General features: G+C 47.2%; 1 protein-coding gene and 1 pseudogene across 7 annotated transcripts in view; both read left to right on the forward strand.

Annotated features, from left to right (window-relative positions):
• Positions 1-21485, forward strand: part of TXNRD2 (thioredoxin reductase 2) — a 53959-nt gene that overhangs the window by 19723 nt on the left and 12751 nt on the right. For all 7 annotated transcript variants that reach the window (XM_066609586.1, XM_066609587.1, XM_066609583.1 and 4 more), the window contains 3 exons: positions 12267-12403; positions 18348-18443; positions 21153-21245. In XM_066609586.1, the coding sequence (XP_066465683.1) occupies positions 12267-12403; positions 18348-18443; positions 21153-21245 (326 nt within the window). The remainder of the gene's footprint in view (positions 1-12266; positions 12404-18347; positions 18444-21152; positions 21246-21485) is intronic.
• Positions 6193-6305, forward strand: LOC136634589 (5S ribosomal RNA; annotated as a pseudogene).

Raw genomic sequence — 21485 nt, forward strand, 5'->3', positions numbered from 1 at the left:
GTGCATGAAGCACATGGCTGGTCTGAGGAACTCATTGCCCCAAGATGTGGTGATGACCAGTAGCTTTAATGGAGAACAGACAAAATAATAGAAGACAGATCTATCGATGGCTACTAGTCATGATGGCTTTGTGCTGTTTTCAGATCTGGGGACTGTCTGCCTCTGAATTCCAGTTGCAGGGAAGTTACAGTGGGAGAGGGGGGTATGCCTTTCTCTCCTGCTGTTGCAGAGGTGTCCAAAGTTTTTGGCAGGAGGGCCACGTCATCCCTCTGACACTGTGTCGGGGGCTGGGGAAAAAAAGAATTAATTTACATTTGAAATTTGAATAAATTTACATAGATTTACATAAATGAATATATTAAAGATGAACTTATATGAATGAATGAAGGTCTTGCAATAGCTCAAGGCCTATAAAAGGAGGGAGTCCTCATTCCACAGCTCATGCAAAAGGTCTAACAGTTGCCCTCACCCTGAGAGCAGTTGCGTCGGGCCAGTGTGGGCTCCAACAAATCTCCGGAGGGCCAGAGGCTCATTGGAGACTGGGGGCTCCCTGAGGGCCGCATTGGGAGTCTTCGAGGGCCGCAAGTGGCCTCAGGGCCGGGGTTTGGGCACCCCTGTGCTAATGGATTTCCCAGAAGCAACCATCGGCCCATTGTGGGAGACAGGACTCTAGACAATGGGCCTTGGGCCTGATCCAGCAGGGCTTTTTCTTGTGAAGGTAAAGTGGTATAGATAGAGGTGTTCTTAAATGTTGTTTTTTTCACAGGAAAAGTGCAGAAAGCGATGTTATGTGTTTTTATTCCATACCTCTGGATAGAAGTGTGTGTGCATCAGGAGGGAAGGCTCTTGATTCATCAGAGCACACGTGGCACCTTTTGAGGAAGAAGTGGGACTGGTTGTTTGAATGAATCATGAGATTCTCATAGTTTCTGGAGAAATAGTTGGAAGGGCATGAGGGCTGAAGCACACGAGAGAAACAGTAAAGTAACAGAGCAAGAGGCATTCTCTTATCTCTAGGGCTGATGTTTGGTGGCTCTGTTAAGAAAAGGGACTTGTGTAGTTTTGGCACAGTTTCCAAGAAGGTGGTGGGTGTGTTTGCATCACCTGGTGCAAGTGTCACCCCTGTGATGGACCACCTTCTATACCAGACCATACAGAATAAATGACAATATCCTATGCACAGCCTAAATGTAGTGGCGTCACTAGGGTTGGTATCAACACCCTCTCCCCCTTCACTTTATTTAAATATAGAACAGTAGAGGTTACCCAGCAAATCGGTAACCCACAAAAACCCAGTGGCCAATTTGATGACACTCACACAACTGAATAGGTGTTCTAGTATTAACTCTGATACATGGAAATGAGACCTAACACCTGATTGGTTCCCGCTGTGTTAACATATCATTGGCTCTTGGAACAGTCAGTCTCATTGTTCAGTTTTGAGTGAAGGAAATCCACTTTTTGTGACATAAGGCAGTTGTGTTCTTTTTCTGGTTAACTGGTCATAATGTTTGATAAGATACAGATAAGATACAGAGGTTTCTTTCATTATATTCTGCATGAAAGTACCTTTCCAATGATATATAACATGATGGTGGTATTCATAAATACAAATTTTCCAAAAGGTTTCCAAAATTTTGGCCAGTACTGGTGTTTCTCTCTCTCTCTCTCTCTCTCTCACTCACACACACACACACACACACACACACACCCTCAAGAGTGTCACCCAGAGTAGTTCACATCCCCTGCACTCTCCTAATGATGCCACTGTGTGTGTGTGTGTGTGTGTGTGTGTGTGTGTGTGTGTTAGACTAATCTTAGATAGTATAAACAGCATAATCTGCAAATCATATGACAATCTACCTTGGGTTATACCCAGTGGTGTAGCTAATGAAAGTGTAGCCTGGTACCGAGTGCAAAATGATTCCCCGGATGTGACGTCGCACCCAGACTTTTAAAAACGTGAAAAGTAAGGCAGTGGTATAGCTAGGCGTCTGCTACCTGGGGCAATGAAGATTTTGTAGTCCTCTCTCCATGACTAAATCAAACTTAATTTATTAAGTGAATAAATAAAAAGTTTTCTGTTTAATTGGCCAACTTTTGATAGACTATCAATATTCCAGCATGGTTGGTTTCAATGCAATCAGCATTAAATTACCTTTCCAATGATATATAACATTATTCATACATACCAAGGTTTATCACATTTTTGGCAACTAGTGTCAAGCTCAGATTATTGCCCCCCTAAAGTTTGTTGCTCGGTACAGTTGCTTCCGCCTCAGCGATACCACTTCGCAATACCTGCGTGGGAGATAGGAAATTGCATTTTTTTTCATGCTCCCTCACATAACCTCAAATACTCCCGCCAGAGGTGGTGTAAAAATTCCAATGAGAAAATGAAAACTAGACAGAAAGGAATCTTTTCATCTGCTTGTCAATAGCATCAATTGACACCTCTGATCAATATCACCAAATGAAAAACAGTTTGATTTATGGTGTGTTGTTGAACGTCGTTCATTTTCTAGATATCTGATTAGCCGCAAACTTCTGGAATGATTCCTACCCTTGATCTAAGGAGCTGTATAGTGAATGATTTGGGGGGGGGGTATACTTGGCTTCAGTGCTAGGAATGGAAGATGTGGAACGGAAGTTGATAATGGAAGGTGCTTGTTACAAAAATTAGCATTCCCAGATGATGAGGTATAGATCTGGAGAGCCACCAGGTGAGAGAGAAAGAACTCATCTATGCATTTGGTTCGCTTCCTGTCTCACTACCTGCCAGGATGGTGTGGAGGTTCAAGAGCTGGGTTTAGATCTGAAAGATCCAGGTTCAAATCCCTACTCAGCCCTGAACCTTCCTGGGTGACCTTGGGCCAATCACTGTATCTTAACCTCCCTTACCTTACAGGGTTGTTGTTGTGAGAGAAAAATGATGGGAGGAACTGTGCACACGGCCCTGAGCTCCTTGGAGGAAGGGTGGTGTAAAAATGTGAAATAAATAAATGCGTTGACGCAAGTGAGATGACCGTGCTGTTCGTAAAGCCTTGCAGTCAGCCTCCTAATTAAGAAATGCCAGAGGGTTTGCTGCATTACCTAATCTAAACAAAGCAAAGAAAAAAAATTCGCGTGGCACTTAAAAACAAGAGACAACCATATTTCTCATGGCAGGAACCCTTGTGCTGTGACATTGCCAGGCCTTCAGTCTGCAGAACGTTTGTGCCATGATAAATTTATTCACGTTTTTTTATATCGCCTTTCCTCCAAGGAACTCAGGGGAGGTAGACTTGATTTCTTCCCTCCTCGTGTCTTCACAGCAACTCTGTGTGGTAGGTGAGGTTGAGAGAAAATGACTGGCCTGAGATCACCCAGGAAGCTTCAGGGCTGAGTGGGGATTTGAACCAGGATCTTCCAGGTCTAAGCCCAACACCGCAACCACCGCACCAAGCTCTGGTGCGGTTTTTGAGATCCCAGAAGATATTCCCCATGAATTGCCCATTATAAAATGTGTTTTGTCGCAGCTGCAAAAACCAGCCCAGCTTATCGGCTTGCAGAGAGTGTCGTCCACTTCATCAGACACTTCTGATGAATGGAGGCTTATGCTTGGGGGGGAAAAAGTCTGCTGCAAGAATCTCTGTGGTTTTTACTGCCATAAACTAGCCTGGTAGCCCTCTGGAAGTTCATTCAAGTTGTTTTAGGGAAACAAAGCTCCTTTTCCCCCTCCCTGTCTGGGCAGCCCATTCTGAAGCCTTTTCTCTGTGGTGCTTGCTGTGGCACTCCACCCTCTAGGATTAAGGATTAAGCCAGTTAACAGTCGAAGCCGGCTAATTGATGTGCAGCCAGTGTAGGATTCCTTGTTTTCATTCTGCACCAACACACCCACACCAGGTGTCTGCTATAATAGACTGGGAAACTTGGTTGTGTTGAGGATTTCCTGTCTGCAGGCTTGCCAATCACAAAGGCTGACTGAGAAAGGACAGCTTGGCGAGCTCCTTAGGATTCAGCTCCTACGGAGTTAACTCATTACCGCCTGAATCCGCCTGAATGGCGCAGACCTTGGTATTTCAATGCGCACCATTTCTGGGCAATGCCAAGAGTTCAAATTGCACAGAGAGAATTTGGAGGATGCCATTTCCTGTCTTTCTGCGAGTGAAGAGAAAAGGGTTTTGAAAACTGGGGGAACCTAACTGGCTTTAAAAAGCATGTGTGGGGGTTGTGGAAGCTCCATGAGAAATGTCACTAGTACAGCACCTCCTAAACTGTGGGTCACAACCTGATTTCTGGTGGGTCACAGGCCTGCCAAAGTTTTAGCCTAAAATGGCAGACAGCCCAGAAGTCGCTTTCAGGTCATGTGCATGTCCCATCTCTCACATCACTGGCCACATTGCACAGCAGTCTCAATGTGTGTGTTGTAACCTGTTTGGGTATATCCAGGGGCATGACAAGGGTGGAGCTTGAGGGGCACTTGCCCCAGGTGCTATGCCAAGGGGGAGGGCACATGACTGCTCTTAGTCTTTGCTTTAGTTACAGAGGAGGTGCTGGCAGCTTGGTACCCAATTTCTTCTCCTTCAAAAGAGAGCTTCCCCAGGAGAAGGAACAGGGGTGGGAAACCACCACAGCTAGTGCTCCCTCCTCTGGGGAAAACCCAGAAGTATGTCATGATGTCACGTGACATCTTGATGTGTGATGTCACCGCCCTGGGCACCAGGGCAGTGCGTTATGCCTTTGCGCAGGGGTGCCCAATACGTCGATCGCGATCTACCGGTCGAGCGCGAGGCGAAATGAGTCGATCGCAGGCTTCTCTCCCGTCCACGCATCCCTGGGAGTGAGCCCCGTCCTGGGAGTGAGCTCCCTGGGAGTGACGCATCCCTGGGAGTGAGCCCCGTTGACTCTACTGGGGCTGACTGGTGAGTAGACCTGGAGAGGAGCCGCTGGCAGGCTTCTCTCCCGTCCACGCATCCCTGGGAGTGAGCCCCGTTGACTCTACTGGGGCTGACTTACCTTTCCCCTGTTTTTGCACTGGTATGTATGGAGATCTGCCCCCCCCCAACTTCCATCTGTTGGTTCTGTGTGCAAGGGGTTTTGCACTGGTCTTGCTGTGATGTCTATACAGAGATCTTCCCTCCCCCACACCTTTCCCCTGCTTTTGCACTGGTATGTATGGAGATCTGCCCCCCCCCCCAACTTCCATCTGTTGGTTCTGTGTGCAAGGGGTTTTGCACTGGTCTTGCTGTGATGTCTATATAGAGATCTTCCCTCCCCCGCACCTTTCCCCTGTTTTTGCACTGGTCTGTATAGAGATGGGCCCCCCCCTCACTTGTATTGGAATCGAGGAAGATCTGGTAAGGAGGTAGATGTGGTGTCAGCAGTGGCCCCTTTAAGGGTAAGGCCTGGGCATCCAGCAGAGTGTGTGGCACAGCTGCAGCCACTTGAAGGCAATAGGGCCCTCAGGGATATAAGAGCACCTGAGGCAGGAAGGGCTCCACTTATTTATGTGAGTCAGCCTTTTCCTACATGAAGATCATTAAGTCCAAGTACCGGTCCACCATGACTGATGAACATTTGGAAGTGTGCTTGAGGCTGGCTGTCAGCAGCTACTGTCCGGACTATGCATCCTTGGCTGATTCACTTCAGTGCAAGTCATCAAAGTAAACTCAAGTAATTACAAAAAATGTTTATAGTTAATTATGTTGTGTTGTGCAATATTGGCTCATGCGGTTATGCAAGGTACACCAACATACATTGTACACATAAATGTTATATGTTATGATGAATGTTATGATTGTAAAAAAACTCTGGTAGATCTCCGGGCCTTGCTGGGTTTCAAAGTAGCTCTCGAGCCAAAAAAGTGTGAGCACCCCTGCCTTTGCGTATATCCTTCATACAGTGTATATTAACAACTGTGAGGTCAAGAATGATGGAAGCGTTTGTTTTAACTGTGATATTTGAGTGACTGCTTGCAGATAATGGCTCTGCTCATTTTCCAAAAATGATTTTCATCACCATGAGGTCTAGTATCTGGCAAAAATCAAGAGATTCTGGAGACTCGATATCAGGGCTGGTCAAACTTGCTTAACGTAAGAGCCACGTACAACAAACTTCCAGTGTTTGAGGACTGCAAGAGAGATGTTTGAGAGCCACAATATTTAAGAAGCATTAAAAGTCTTAAATCTATTTGCTCACCCTGAACGTTAAGTTTATGTTACCCTGCACATGCCCGATCTCGTCTGATCTCGGAAGCTAAGCAGGGTCAGGCCTGGTTAGTACTTGGATGGGAGACCGCCTGGGAATACCGGATGCTGTAGGCTTATACCATAGTCTTTCGAGACTGATGGTTGCCAACCAACCATTTTAATCCAGTGGATTCTCAGTATATTCCCAGTAACTAATTCTAAAGCATGTAAACTTCTTATTTAGCTCTTATATGAAGTGTGATTCAGGGAGGAGCCCAGCCAATATAATTCCACGAGCCGCACAAGGTATCCGCAGTTTGGCCACCCCTGCTATATGGGAAACATGCATTCTGCATACAAATGCACTGACCAGGTCAACCTTTGCGTCTTTCAGCTGCAACAGTGTCGGTGCAATCGTAACCAACTTTCCAGCACTGGCATAGCTGTGCCAGTGGGGCATGTGCTGCATCCTGAAGTTGGGGGGCAGTCACGGAGGCCTCCTCAAGGTAAGGGAATGTTTGTTCCCTTACTTTGGAGTTGCATTGCCCTTACCTCTGTGCTGGAAAGTTGGTTAGGACTCGCCCTCTGTTATGCAGAGAATATAATGTGTGTGTGAGAGAGAATCAGTGCAGGTCTTTTGGCCAAGCAGAAGCTAATGGGCCTATGGCCTGATCCAGTGGGGCTGTTCTTATGTAGCTATAAGAACAGCCCCACTGGATCAGGCCATAGGCCCATCTAGTCCAGCTTCCTGTATCTCACAGTGGCCCATCAAATGCCCCAGGGAGCACACCAGATAACAAGAGACCTGCATCCTGGTGCCCTCCCTCGCATCTGGCATTCTGACATAGCCAATTCTGACATAGCTGACTTGATAGTGGGAAAAGCGAGTGATGAGGACACTTTCTTTTACTCAAGGACTGATTTCTTACAAGAAGAGTCCCAGCTGCTCATATTCCTCAGCGTTTTGACTGGCTTTGTGGATTTAATGTTTCCCAAGGGGGGGATCTTGCTCGAAACTTGGTGGTAGGTTTTGTTGTGTTTGGGTTGTTGGGCTTTTTTAAAAAAAATTACATCCCAGCTTCTCTTTCCTAGTCTTGGAGGCTTACTCTCTTACCAGGAGGTCTCCCAATGGGGACACAAAAACCGCTTGCAAATATTTGACAAAGGCCTGCCTCCCAGAACCAGCGACAGAGATGGATACTCTGCTGACACTGCAGAGTTTTGAGCTGACTGTTAAAAGGCAGAGGGGCCTTCTAAGAACCTAAGAAAAACCTGGCTGGATCAGGCTAAAAGCCCATGTAGTCCAGCCTCCTGTATCTCACAGTGACCTACCAGATGTCCCAGGGAGCACACAACAAGAGACCAGCGTCCTGGTGCCCTCCCTTGCATCTGGCATTCTGAGGTAGCCTGCTTCTAAAATTGCACGTACCCATCACGGCTTGTTACCTGTTATGGACTCTTCCTGCAGAAATGTGTCCAATCCCCTTTTAAAGGCATCCAGGCCAGATGCCATCACCACATCCTCTGGCAAGGAGTTCCACAGACTAATGATCCCGCAAACCGGTCTGGGACAGGGCTTTCCAACCTGTTCTCCAACTATAGCGGGCCTTCGGTATCCGTGGGGGATTGGAATCATTACCCTCCTACTAAAATCTGTGGATGCTGGAGTCCTGGATAAAGGGGGCAGGGAGGCAGGATCGCAACACCACAACACCTTATTTTGAGGTTGTGCTGGCTCTATTGCCTATTCCATTAGCCTTTCTGCACCTTAGAACGCCTTTAAAGAAGTGACCGGAAGTGATTTCTGGTTCACGCCTGCAACTTCTAGTTGCATCTAGGAGGTGTTCTCAGGCACCAAGCCCTTGGCTTTGTCTGGCTTTCCCGACATAGCCAATGAGCCCAAGGTATGTTGGTATGTGAAAACTAAGAAAGGGTTAAACGCCCACAAATGTTGTTTTCCCCTACCAGCTCAGGAACGGCATCAATTTGGATTACCCGAGAAAATAAAGTTGTGTTGTTGTTTTTTCCTTGCTCTGGAGCTTTGTTTTGATAAATCCCATATGTTGAAGTATCGCCTCTCAACTCAGTTGGGTATAACCCTGCTGCGTTCCCCTACTGGAGAGGAAGAGGCTTGAGGATTGTCTCCAGAGATCTGGCTGGCTGTCAAGTTCTTAACCTTTTGAACTAGGCGGAAGAAACTAATGTGAGTTTAGGAATCTCGGGAGGCGGCTGTTGTGGGAGTGTGTGTGTGTTACAGTTTGATCGGGTGCAGAGCAGGACCAGTTCTGCCACTCCTGGCCTGCGGCAGTGCCAGGTTTCTGCCCCCCTCTTTATCGTTTTGCATGCATGCGTCAGCACATCCTTATCTCTACCAAAAACATGGTTAATTTTTATGGCTGGGCACCTATAGGTCGGTCCTTCGCATCTGCAGGGTTTCCGTTCCATGGATTTGATCCATCGCGGGTTCCAAACCAGCATTTGAGGGCCCACAGAGGACCTCCCAAGCGCAGGACAGAGGACCCAGGAGGTTGCATCCAGGTCTTCTGAGTTTTGGGGAGACTGCATGTGGCTTCCCCGTGACTCGGAACGCCTGCCAGAGTTTTCTGGCAGACGCTTTAAGTTTTGGAGGAAACTGGACATGCCTGCAAAGGCTTCTGCAGGCATTCTGAGATGTGGGGAGGCTGCAGTTTCCCTGCGACTCAGAAGACCTTCTTGACGCAACCTCCAAGGTTCTGTGTGGGTCCTCAAATCCAGGTTCCAAATCCACGGATAAAAAGGACCTACAATATTGGCCTGGAACTAAAGAGAATTGAGTGAGATTATCAAGGCTTTCCAGATTCCCCCTTTACAGCAATAGGTTGAAAAGGGGTTTGAGCAGGTCTTGGGGCGGGGATGTTCCACCAGCCTTCACTCGTGGAAGGTTGCACATTCCTTCTCTGGATTTCACATTGATAGTGCTTCTTTATTATTAAGAATACTTCTTATTAAGAATTAAGAATACTATTATTAAGAATACTTCTTTATTAAGAATACTTATATACTGCTTCTCAACAGGAGTAATTCACAACATGGTTTACATAGATCAAGATCAAGAAATGGTTCCTTGTCCCCAAAGGCCTTGCACTCTTATGCAGAAGAGACACCAGCAAGAGTCGCTGGAAACAGTGGTGTACCGGCTCTGTCTGACACCCGGGGCAGGTGGCTCTTGATGTCACCCCCTTCCCAGGAGCGCTGATGTGGAACCACGTCATTGCCATTTACTTCCAGGTTGCACCCAGGGGCTTTGTGAAGATGCAAAGCAGACTTTGCACCTCACTGTCGCCTTGTTCTGGCTTCTCCTTGGGAGGCTGGTTGCCCAAGGGGAAGCCGAAATGGGGCCGCAGTGAGATTGCAAGGCCCCGCCTCCTCCTCCTGGGGTGTGCTGGGAGGAAGGGGACAGAAGAAGCCACTCGGCCTAATGAGGCCGCTGCTTCTGGCATCCTCTCTGCTACTGCTCCATCAGAAGGGAGGCCTGTAGGGAGGACATGGAGAAGCGGCCAATCTGAGTGGCTTCTTAAGAGGTGGTGGCTGCCATCTTGGCTGGTCAGCTTGTTCACCCTCTCCTGTGATGGTGCTGGGGCATCCCACCCCCCTTCTAGATATGCTACTGACTGGAAAAGATGTCGTGCTGGGGTGAAGAGGGACAACCTCTGCCCCCTACTAAATATAAGAGGGTGCCACTTTGCCCAGTTGGCAGGGGTTCTTTAGAACATCCAAAGCCTCCCAGCATGCGTTGGTGGCTCTTCTGGAATTCCCACAGGAGATACCCCTACCTTTTAAGTATGCCTCATATTCATCTTCTCATATCCTACTTTAAGGCTCTAAGCATGTAAGGAAAGCAAGTATCAAGTTTACAGGTAGGAATGCATTGGGATTTTCCAAACCTGGATTTGGAGCTATCCGAACCTCTCGACAGCCTGGAGAAGGTCATGAACCAAAAGATTTCAGTCCCATTTGGTCTTAATGGAGAGTCTTGAATGGATTCTTAGTTTGGGAATCAGAGCCATTATGGCAAATGGCCAATAAAAATTCAACATTAAGTTTAATATTTTGTTCCTGCTTTCGGAATTCCACTTGGGGCACACACGTGGGGGACTGGATGAAATTTCACATGTGTTGGCTAAGTGCATCTCACTGGGTGCTTTCATGCTTAATACCCAGCGCCGCAGATGTTCAGTGGGGTTGAAACTGAAAGGTTAAGTGTTACCCTGCAGGGTTTGATAATCTCAGCTGTTGTTTTTGGAGTTACAAGCTTTTAAAGCATATCTATTGACAGGTTGTCTGGGAGGAGGGGAGAGCTGTGTGTCTATTTTCTTCCTTTAAAAAAAAAAATTAAGTCTGCTGTTGCGTGCTAACTTTGTGTGTTGGCTCTGCCTGGACCGGAAAGTGGGGAAACTAGAAAAGCCCCCCGTTCGCTGCCCGTTTGCCAGCCTTCCAGTCTGTAATTCTCAATGCACCAAGAAATACAACAGTAGGAAGTTGTTTCACATCCGAGCCAAGATAAGGTCTGGGTGGTTTATTATTTTTGGGGCCTGATAGCATCAGAGCCGGAGGACCCGAGGGCAGAGAAAGGAACAACGGATCAGCATCCCATAGGGACCGCCGAAGGGAAGACAGACAGATAGCCCGAGTGCGGACAGCTTCAGTCAGTGCTCCCACAGGAAGTGTCAGTTTCGCCAGCTGAAATTAATCCACAGAAGGTCCTTATGGAGGCATTCAGATGTGACATTGTTTTAAAGGGCAGTGGGGGGGGGGACCTGGCTTTTTTTCCACAGATGTATAAAAAGGGTGAATCATATGTTTATTTATAATTAGATCTCCATTGAGAAGCTGGGTTTTCCTTTTTGTTTAATAATTGCTTACATTAACATCAAAGGCCATAAGAGTGTGCGTGTGTTTCCCCCATTTTTGTTTTTAGAACGCAAACACATTTTGCGGCTCTCAAGTTCACATCAAACGTGGTATAGTCATCCTCCTCTCCCCCCTCCAACCAAAGAGAATGCTTGCCTTTATTTCCTTTCCTAGGTGATCTTCAAAAGTGGATACAAATTTAAATAACAGGAAGAAAGTCTTCCTCATTCAAATTTCTGCTCCAAATTTCCCTGTACGTGAGATGTTTTCTTTCTCCTCGCACGGCAATGCTGGGTTCTGCAATGCGCAAGTTTCGGTGACAGGACCATTGCGTCTCGGACAACTGTATCCCAATCAAATGCATCCCGATGTGGGATGTTTGCATCCAAGCTTTTTGTGTCCCGGACATTTGTGTCCCAGTATATGTACATTTATATTAAATGTCCTCTTTCATTTTTAAAACTCAAAGGTAGGGTTAGGGCTGGAATAAGAGGCTTATAGGTTATATAGCATGGGGTTTGTTGCCCAGCTGAATGCAAATGGCCGGGTTGTTAAAAAAAAAATGGATGTGAATGTCCAGGGATGCCAATGTCTGGCACGCATTTGACCAGGACGCGATTGTCCAGGACACAAACACCCTACTACCACAATATTCATTTGTGATTAAGGATGTGGAAATGCTTCAGAACCCCACTCACTTGGGCCTGTTGTCCAAGGTGAGGCTTGGTGAGGCAGGAGGTAGTGGAAGGTGTTAGAAATCTTGCATAGCCACAGCCTGCTGGCTAGACTTAAGTGGCCTTCTTCTGGACAAATGTCGGGCTCTCATGGCTCTCCTTGGAGACACTCTAGGCCACCACTCTACTTTCCTCTAGGTGCTTCCGCTCCCCAAGCTCTGTTAAATGGGGAGGGGGATCAGTGGCAGGCCATAAGAGGAGAAAAGAAGAAAGATGTGCACAAGGGGCTGTCAACGGGGGAGTTGTGGTGATTCAGTGCCTCGAGTGTGGTGGGGCCATGGGTCACTCAACTATTCAGTCCTGCATTTTCCTTTTCTCTCTCTCCTTTTTTCTGTTTTCCAGTGATAGTGTAGGAGAAATGGTGATAATTGGGGAGGGGAGAAATCAAAGCTTTTTAATAAAGCGATGTTTAAAACGACATTGACAGAGTTGAAGGGCTGTCTTCCTAAACCAAAGTCTCTTTTTTTTCAAGGCCGGGCTCCTGACACCCGAACTCTGAAGCTGGAAATTCCTGGGGTGAAAACAAACGCCACGACGGGAAAAATCGTAGTGGATGCTGGCGAAGCCACTTCGGTTCCTCACATCTATGCCATTGGAGACATAACAGAGGTAGCCGTCTGCATAAACTCCTCAACAATAGCAGGAAACCTTACTGTGTTCGTGATTAATAACCAGGACCCGTCGATTGTCAGGTTGTAGCATATATTGGGACTCTTTTTTTTATTTTTTTCCCCACTCTCTAGACCCCTGGGGCTGAAGCTGACCAGCCAGAAAGGCAATTTCCTTCGTGCACATGACACTTCTGTGTTGGAGACTACCAACGCTTATCGGGAAACACATTGTGTGATGGCCACTGGCAGTAACACCTGGTTATCTGCCCAATATTGGTTTTCGAAACGGAATTTTTACTACCTGTAGAAGGCCAGCTTTACAGGCACATAACTTCAGAGTGCTTTTTGGTGATTCGAATCCAGAATCAAGCTGTTGACCCCTTGACGCTGATTCTTCTCCATTCTACCCCTTCAGATCCTAGAATGCAAATTCCATAATAATCCGAATGGCACACTGAACATGTCCAATTCACAACTTTTGTTCAGTTCTTTCTAACATCCCTGTCTTTGGTGACATCTTATGGCAGCCCTGTAGTTAGTGATTGAGAGAGGAGTCAGTCTCTCTCTCTCTCTCTCTGTCCTTGTGTGCAGTACAGTTTCTCCCCCAATGAACTGGACCCTGAAATAATGTTGATCCCACTTTTCAGCAAAAGGGGTTGCAGAATCACTTAGGAAGAGCCTTGCTGGATCAGTCAAAGGCCTATCTAGTCTAGCTTACTGTATCTCACAGTGGCCCACCAGAGGCTTCAGAGAGCACGTAACAGCAAGATACCTACATCCTGTTGCCGCTCCCTGGCATTTAGGGATAGGCCACCTCTTAAAAACAGGCGGCTGCATATTCTCATCATAGCTTGTATCCTGTGATGAACCTTTCCTCCGTAAATCTGTGCAATCCCCTTTTCAAGGCCAGGTGCCATCACCGCATCCTGCGGCGAGGAGTTTCACAGATGAACGACGTGCCAGGTAAAGAAATATTCTCTTTCATCTGTTGTAACTGTCCAGCTGCTTAATTTTAGCGGATGTCCCCTGGGGCGGATGAGAGGGAAAAGAACATCCCTCTGTCCATCCCCTGCATAATTTTATGTCTCAATCATGTCTCCACTCAGGTGGCTTCTATTTAGACTGAAGGCCTCCAAACGCTTTACTCGTAGGGAAAGTGCAGCAACCCACTAATCATTTTAGTTGCTCTCTTCTGCACACAACCTTCCAGTTGTGTTGGAAAAGGAACAGAAGGGTACTACCCTGTCGCAAAAAGGAGTTGCCATCTCTAATAGGGAGGGGGGTATCTGTACCAGCTGCTGTGCTGGGAGAAATAATGATAGTTACTCTGTCCCTGCCCAATATAAGGGTAAGTAAGTCCCTGCTTTCAAAGGTGCCTCTTTACCCGATTTGAGGGTGCCAAATAGTATTTAAGAAATGGAGAAGCAGAACTCTTAAAAACCTAGGTTCTGTAAGCTGACAAACACCCAGAAGGCCTCCTGCTCTGCTCTGCACCCCTCCATGTGCTGAGTTCAACACTAAAATTTCTTCTCCATGTCCCCCTACCCCCAACCACCATCCAGGAATATGACAAGCAGTGTCTTCTCAGCTGTGACATCTGTGCTTTAATTTCCTAGAGAGGCCTGTTTGGCTTCTTCCACTGTGTTTAGTTTTTGCTGCTTAGTGAAAACATGGCTCTTTGGTGGCACTGCCTGTGGGGTGGACTGGTTGGCAACCTTCAGTCTTGAAAGACTATGGTAGAGGCCTACAGCACCCGGTATTCCCAGGCGGTCTCCCATCCAAGTACTAACCAGGCCTGACCCTGCTTAGCTTCCGAGATCAGACAAGATTGGGAGATAGTGTTCAGTATAGGGAGATGGTTGGCAACCTTCAGTCTCGAAAGACTATGGTAGAAGCCTACAGCACCCGGTATTCCCAGGCGGTCTCCCATCCAAGTACTAACCAGGCCTGACTCTGCTTAGCTTCCGAGATCAGGCACGTGCAGGGTAGAGGAGGAGACAATTTCATTTTTTAAAAATCAGAACTGATTTTCAGAATTCATTTTGGTGACCCATGCAGATTTTCCCAGGCCTCCTTTTTCCCCGCCCTCTGTTTTTAATGTCCACAACAGTCACGAGTAAGAAATTCAAATTAGGGCACAATCCTAACCGCTTATGTCATTGCTTTCCAGCACTGACATAAGGGCAATGCAGCTCTGAGGTAAGGGAACAAACATTCCCTTACTTGAGGAGGCCTCCATGAGTGACACCCAACTGCAGGATGCAGCACACGTCCCATTGGCACTGCTATGCCAGTACTGGAATGCACTGACATAAGGGGTTAGGATTGCGCCCTTAATTCCATAAATATCTTTTGCATTCTGTTTCAATACAACATCCACCTTGCAGATAAAGTGGTAAGATTATGCTTTCCCATTCCAGGTCATCACAGACCATCTCTACTTTTTGAGCTGCCTTCTTTCCCTTGCCTGACACATAATTCTGACATAATGTCCTAGAGCAGTGATTTTCAGTGTTTTACCTTCTCGCACACCACATTGACCTCTATGGTCTTCTCCTCGTCTGATGTCGCTTCTAGCTTCCGGGAGAACTCTTCTGGGTTCTGTGGCTCTGTTTCTACAGCAACTGTCTGTAGTAATTAATTCTTCTCCTCTTCCTCCACCAGCAGAGGAAGAAGAACGGACTGTTGCTAGAAACAGAGCCACAGAACCCAGAAGAGCTTTTCAGCAATTTTCAACCACTATGCTCCTAATTTCCGCATCACATTGATGTGCCATAGCACAGCAGTTGAACATCGCTGTCCTACAGTCTACCCAGCCATCCCTCAATTGGACCACCATTTCCACAAGTTCTGACATAACCAAAGATTTAACAGAACCGAATTTGGCTGCCGCTGGGACCATAAAACCGCTTCGTTCCCATACCCTCTAAGAAAAACATGACATGCAACTCCCTGCTTAAGTCCAACTCTTAACAGTTCTCATGGGAGAGAGACACGGCTCAATCCTAACCAACTTTCCAGCACTGACTTAGCTGCAGTGCAGCCCCAAAGTAAGGTAACAAACATGCCCTTGCCTTGAGGAGGCCCCCTTGACTGCCTCCCCATTGCAGAATTCAGTGCACGCCACATTGGCACAGCTATGTCAGTGCTGGGAGGTTGGTTGGGATCGCGCCCAAAGTTTACGTGTATCAAAAGCTGAGAATCTGACACAGTTCTGATCAACGGCCATTGACGTAGCGTTGGGGGGACGTCCCGGTAAATACATCAGGCACCTCGACACACTGTATAAGTGGCACCTTCCACACACGGTGGGAAGCATTCCAGGCAGCCATGGCAACGCGCAAGAGACACGGTTTGTTTGTTGAGTGCCCGCTCATTGCCGTCACTGCCCGGGATGGTTCCAGCAGCAAACGGGAGGGGCCGCTTTACACAATGTGTTGTAGCACCTGCACACCACCCCCCCATAGCTACACTACTGTCAAAGGCAATTAAATAGGATAGAGTCTCTCACACTGGTGCGAAGTGATTGTTTGTGTCAGCTGTTGATACAGGGTGGGGGGGGGAGCCTTAAATTCATTGTGTTCTGAAAAAAAAATTGTGCTTTGATCTGCGGGAATGTTTTAGCAATTAGTCGGGGTTTCGTGGAATGCGTGCCAGAGGCTTTTGCAATGTTATCTCTTTCTCCGATCTCTTGTTTGGTTCTGGAATGCCAAAATATTTCCTGCCACAGAAATGATTGGCAGCCACGTTTTCAGGCAAACATGTGGGCGGTGGGGGGGGGGGGAAATTGGCGCTTTCAGCTTGGCAAAATGATATCTAAAGCCCTTGAAAGTTAGAAGGCTGGTTCCGGAAAATTACAAATGGGAGAGTTTGAACTGGTGGTCTTTAATCTTTTTCGGATCCCAAATCTGCTTATCCAAGGACCTTCTGTATGGAAAGCCAGTGATTTATCAGCCTCATTAATGGTCTGACCACCAGCTTATTCTCCCATTGTTGATCTGTAGTTAGTTCAAGGCTTTTTTGCACAGCCTGTGGTCTGTACTGTTGGTCTGGGGCTGGAGAGACCAGGGTCTCCAGTCAGCCATGAAACTCAAGCCATTCATTCTTGGTCCACATAACCTACCTTGCAGTCTTTTTGTATGGCTATCCTGTGGCACCTTGGAGGGGAAGGGTGGGCTATCAATATAATTTAAATAGAGTGGACCCTCCTTATCCATGGGTTTGGCATCCATGGATTTTACTATCCACAGGGGTTGAGCCCGTGGCTAGAGGGTGTCACAGGACCTCCCCGTGGATTTGATTATCCACAGAAATCAGATAATCGTTGAGGGCGTCTAGGAATGTATCTCCCGTGGGTACTGAGGGCCCACTGTACAGGTTGGGTATCCCTTATTTGAAATGCTTGGGACTGGAAGTGTTTTGGGTTTTTTAGATTTTGGAGGTGCCTGAGGGGGGGACATGATTGAGACATACAAAATTATGCAGGGGATGGACAGAGTGGATAGAGAGATGCTCTTTACACTCTCACTTAACACCAGAACCAGGGGACGTCTACTAAAACTGAGTGTTGGGAGAGTTAGAACAGTCGAAAGAAAATATTTCTTTACTCAGCCTGTGGTTGGTCTGTGGAACTCCTTGCCACAGGATGTGGTGATGGCGACTGGCGTGGACGCCTTTAAAAGGGGATTGGACAAGTTTCTGGAGGAAAAATCCATTATGGGTTACAAGCCATGATGTACATGTGCCACCTCCTGATTTTAGAAATGGGCTATGTCAGAATGCCAGATGCAAGGGAGGGCACCAGAATGAGGTCTGTTGTTATCTGGTGTGCTCCCTGGGGCATTTGGTGGGCCGCTGTGAGATACAGGAAGCTGGACTAGATGGGCCTATGGCCTGATCCAGTGGGGTGGTTCTTATGTTCTTAACTACAATTCCCAGAATGCCTTGCAGGTCTTCTTGTTCTGGTGTGCTCCCTGGGGCATTTGGTGGGCCGTTGTGAGATACAGGAAGCTGGACTAGATGGGCCTATGGCCTGATCCAGTGGGGTGGTTCTTATGTTCTTATGGATATAACTATATGCAACATATATTGTTGCTGGTGAGTTAGTGGCGTTGAACCTGGAGCAGCGGGACCGGTGGAGTTCTGGGACTTTTTGTGAAGGTACTGGTTATGGAGACTGGTCACACCACGAGGGGCTGAAGCCTCTGTAGGGGTGGCGGCAGTTTTTTCCAAGCTTTTTCCAGAGTCAGGTGAAGTCCGAGCTCAGGACTGTGCAGGTCAACACAGGAAAAGTAAAAAGTTGCTTGGTTCTCTCTCTGGTGCTTCCAGTTTCAAATTCATCCGGAGGCGGGAAGCCATAGTTTAGTTTCTGGAACTTCCTCCTCTAACCAGGCTTACTGGAGCCACCTTTTGTTTCCTATCAGTACATTGGATTTTTTGAAAGTACAGCCTTTTATCCCTTGATTCCTGCCTGCCTGGGGATTTAGAGTGTTCTACAAAGGCAGGGAAAGATCTATTGTGGTGTCATGTCAGTGCTCAGAATGTTTCAGCATTGTTGGAGCATTTGGGATTTCTGGATTAGGGGTGCTCAACCGGTATATATGGTGGGCCCTCAGTATCTGCCAGGGATCCATTCCCAGACCCTCCGCAGATACTGATTTCTATGTCCGTTGGGAGGAAATGCTTTCTGGATGCCTCTAAGAGGCTCTCTGAGAAATTCCAGATGTGGTGTCAGCACCCATGTCGAGTCAAATCCACGGGTACCGAACATGCGGATAATGTGGGCTCACTATACGTGTTGTTCTTTTCCAGACAAGTCCTTATTCACCCTACTGCTTAACTGCCAGGCTGGGATTCCCAAGTTACCACTTCTTATTACTCTCTGTCTCAAAGAGGTGTCATTTTTCTCAAGTCAATTCAGACCTCCCGTTCTCTCTTCCTAGGGTCGCCCAGAACTCACTCCTACAGCAATAGCCGCAGGGAAACTGCTGGCTCAGCGCTTGTTCGGGCAATCTACAGAACTAATGGATTATGACAATGTGAGTAGTGTTTCCCCCTCCCCTCCAAAAATCCTTTCAAACAACTCTCTGCAAAAACTGCAGATCGCCAACAACTTTGCATGACAGACGTCGTGTGTATAGATGGATATAAACCTTGCATCTAATTCAGCAAGGTGGATGGGTGGAGGAATGTGGACTGGCCTGATTGCATGTATACTTGGCTAGCTTCAAACTTCTTTTCACTTTGGAAGATTAATGAAGTGCAAACATACCTGGGTTGGTCTCAGAAACAAGCTTGGCAAACTAGGCTGCCTTCTCCAAAGACTGGAATTAGCTGGGTTCATTCTGAGCCCAATTTTATTACTTTTTTTTTTAATTTGGTTTTTTTTTTTAAAATCACGCCTTTCTGCTAGAGAGAGCCCAAGGGGGCTAGCATAAAATATGGAATAAAAATACGATGAAACAAGAAAATTTTTGTGATAGAACAGCACCATGTTCTCCTTGGGTTGGATGTTCAACAATGACACCTCCTAGCCAGTGGTGTAGCTAAGGATCTGGCATCCAGGGGCAAAAAAATTTAACACCCTCCCAGAGGGCCAGATGTTAACACCCCTGGGGGGTAGATGCCCAGAACACCCCCCAGGGACGTCCAGGGGGTGGTCTGAGGCATTGGAAGGCCTGCCGGAGGCCTTAGAAAGGCACATCCAATTTTCAGTAAAAACAAAAGTGCCTTTCTAAAGCCTCTGGCAGGCTTCCAAAGCTTAAGGAGGCTGCCCATGGCCTCCTTGGGCCTCAGAAGGTCTCCAAAAGGCACCTCCCTTACAACCCCCAACGTGTGGTACCGGAGGCAATTGCTCTCGCTCGCTCTCGCTCTCTCTCTCTCTCTCTCTCTTTCCCTTAGCTACAGCACTGCTTTTTAGCTTGTGTGTCTCGATTCACCATCGCAGCACCAGAGCAGCAGGGGTTCAGATGACACAAAGTCCTTCCTGGTTTCTTTATTCTGCCAACAACTGTTACCTTGCACATGCCTGATCTTTTCTGATCTTGGAAGCTAAACAGGGTCAGGCCTGGTTAGTACTTGCATGGGAGACCGCCTGGGAATACCGGGTGCTGTAGGCTTCTATCATAGTCTTTCGAGACTGAAGGTTGCCAACCATCTCCCTATACTGAACACTTTCTCTCGATCTTGTCTGGTCTCGGAAGCTAAGCAGGGTCAGGCCTGGTTAGTACTTGGATGGGTGACCGCCTGGGAATACCAGGGGCTGTAGGCTTACACCATAGTCTTTCGAGACTGAAGGTTGCCAACCATCTCCCTATACTGAACACTGTCTCCCGATCTTGTCTGATCTCAGAAGCTAAGCAGGGTCAGGCCTGGTTAGTACTTGGATGGGAGACCGCCTGGGAATACCGGATGCTGTAGGCTTATACCATAGTCTTTCGAGACTGAAGGTTGTCAACCAACAGCCATAAGCTGTTTCTGCTGCCTTCTGAGTAGGGGGCAGGGCTGTTGTTTGATTCCCAGCTCTAAGAACGGTTGATTGGGTGGCCGCGTGCCCAGTTCAGAAGCCATTTGTGCTTCCAGTAACATCATCAGGAGTATGATGGGGTCAGAATTCGTTCCCTAACCCAGTGTACAATCTGGGTTGGGGATCCAGATTTGTCCATATGGCTTGTGCTGCTGCACCCTTTCCCCTTCCATAGCTTGGTGGTCGCAACATGGGGAGACCTTAGGCCCAAGGCCATCTTGTCAGGCCCAAGGCCTTCTCATTCAGCATCCCAAAGAGGCCCACCAAAGTTTCCCTTGCACCTGGTGCTCTGAGGTGTACTGCCACCAAATCTGGAGGAAGCACATAGACCAGTGTTTCCCAACCTACCAGTGGTCGCAAGTCCATTTTTGGTGGGCCACATGGTTGGCAACCTTCAGTATCGAAAGACTATGGTATAAGCCTACAGCACCCGGTATTCCCAGGCGGTCTCCCATCCAAGTACTAACCAGGCCTGACCCTACTTAGCTTCCGAGATTAGACAAGATCAGGCATGTGGGCCACATAAAATTTTTGAAACTAAATTTTCAAGCATTCTTGCCTGGTTTGCAGAAGAAAATCATTAGCTGGAATGCTAACCTGTGGTATAAAGAATGACTGTAAAGGTTTGGGGGAACAATCCTTGAACTTCATTTCTATGGAGAGTCTAGCAAATTCTATGCGCACATTCTATATGTAAGGTCTCTAGCTGCCTCAGGGGCACAGGAACCTGATTATTAATAATAATCTAGTAATAAGATTATTTCTAATTAGTAATAGTAATTAGAATAACATTTCTTTCTACATCTCAGTTGTTGTTCATGTTAGATTGTCGTTTTTAAAAGTGGGTCCCAGTGCTTAAAAGTATGACACTGAAACTGACCATTGATAGATCTGTGGATTTGTCCAGTCTCCTTTAAAGTCATCCAAGGGATTGGCTACGGCCCCAACTTGTGGCAATGAGTTCCACACATTAATAACATGCTGTGCAAACCTTACTTGGAGGCCTCATTCTCTGGGGTGTCTTTTATACTGCTACAGCTGTGCTTATAGCTCACATAGGGTGCCTTGGCTAGATTGCTATGTAATAACCTTGGTTCTTTGAGAAAAAAGTTAATACTGATGACCAGTGATCCTGAAGACCAAGTTGTTGGAGGGGTTGGGATGGGAGACTGCCTTGATTTCGCAACTCAAGTGTTAACAGCGTTGCCCTAATTCTATTTAGGTGCCCACTACGGTTTTCACTCCTTTGGAATATAGCTGTGTCGGTTTGTCGGAAGAAGAAGCCATAAGCCGTTTTGGCCCAGATAACGTAGAGGTGAGCTACCATCCTAATGGGCATGACCATAGCAGACAGGAGGAGCCAGATGGCTCTGTTCTTGTCTGCAAAAGGTCAGTCCTTGAAGTGGCTTCCTCTTGTGTAGAGAAATTCGAGTGGAACCAGGCATGGTAGGTATTGGGCTGCTGGAGAACCCGGGGCAAACACAAATACAGTAAGGCTCCTCTCCAGTTGGGTGGCGGTTCCTGTTTCCCTCCCCAGAAGCAGCATGTATAGGAT

This window comes from Tiliqua scincoides, chromosome 14 (genome assembly GCF_035046505.1).
Source record: "Tiliqua scincoides isolate rTilSci1 chromosome 14, rTilSci1.hap2, whole genome shotgun sequence".
Lineage (NCBI taxonomy): Eukaryota > Metazoa > Chordata > Lepidosauria > Squamata > Scincidae > Tiliqua > Tiliqua scincoides.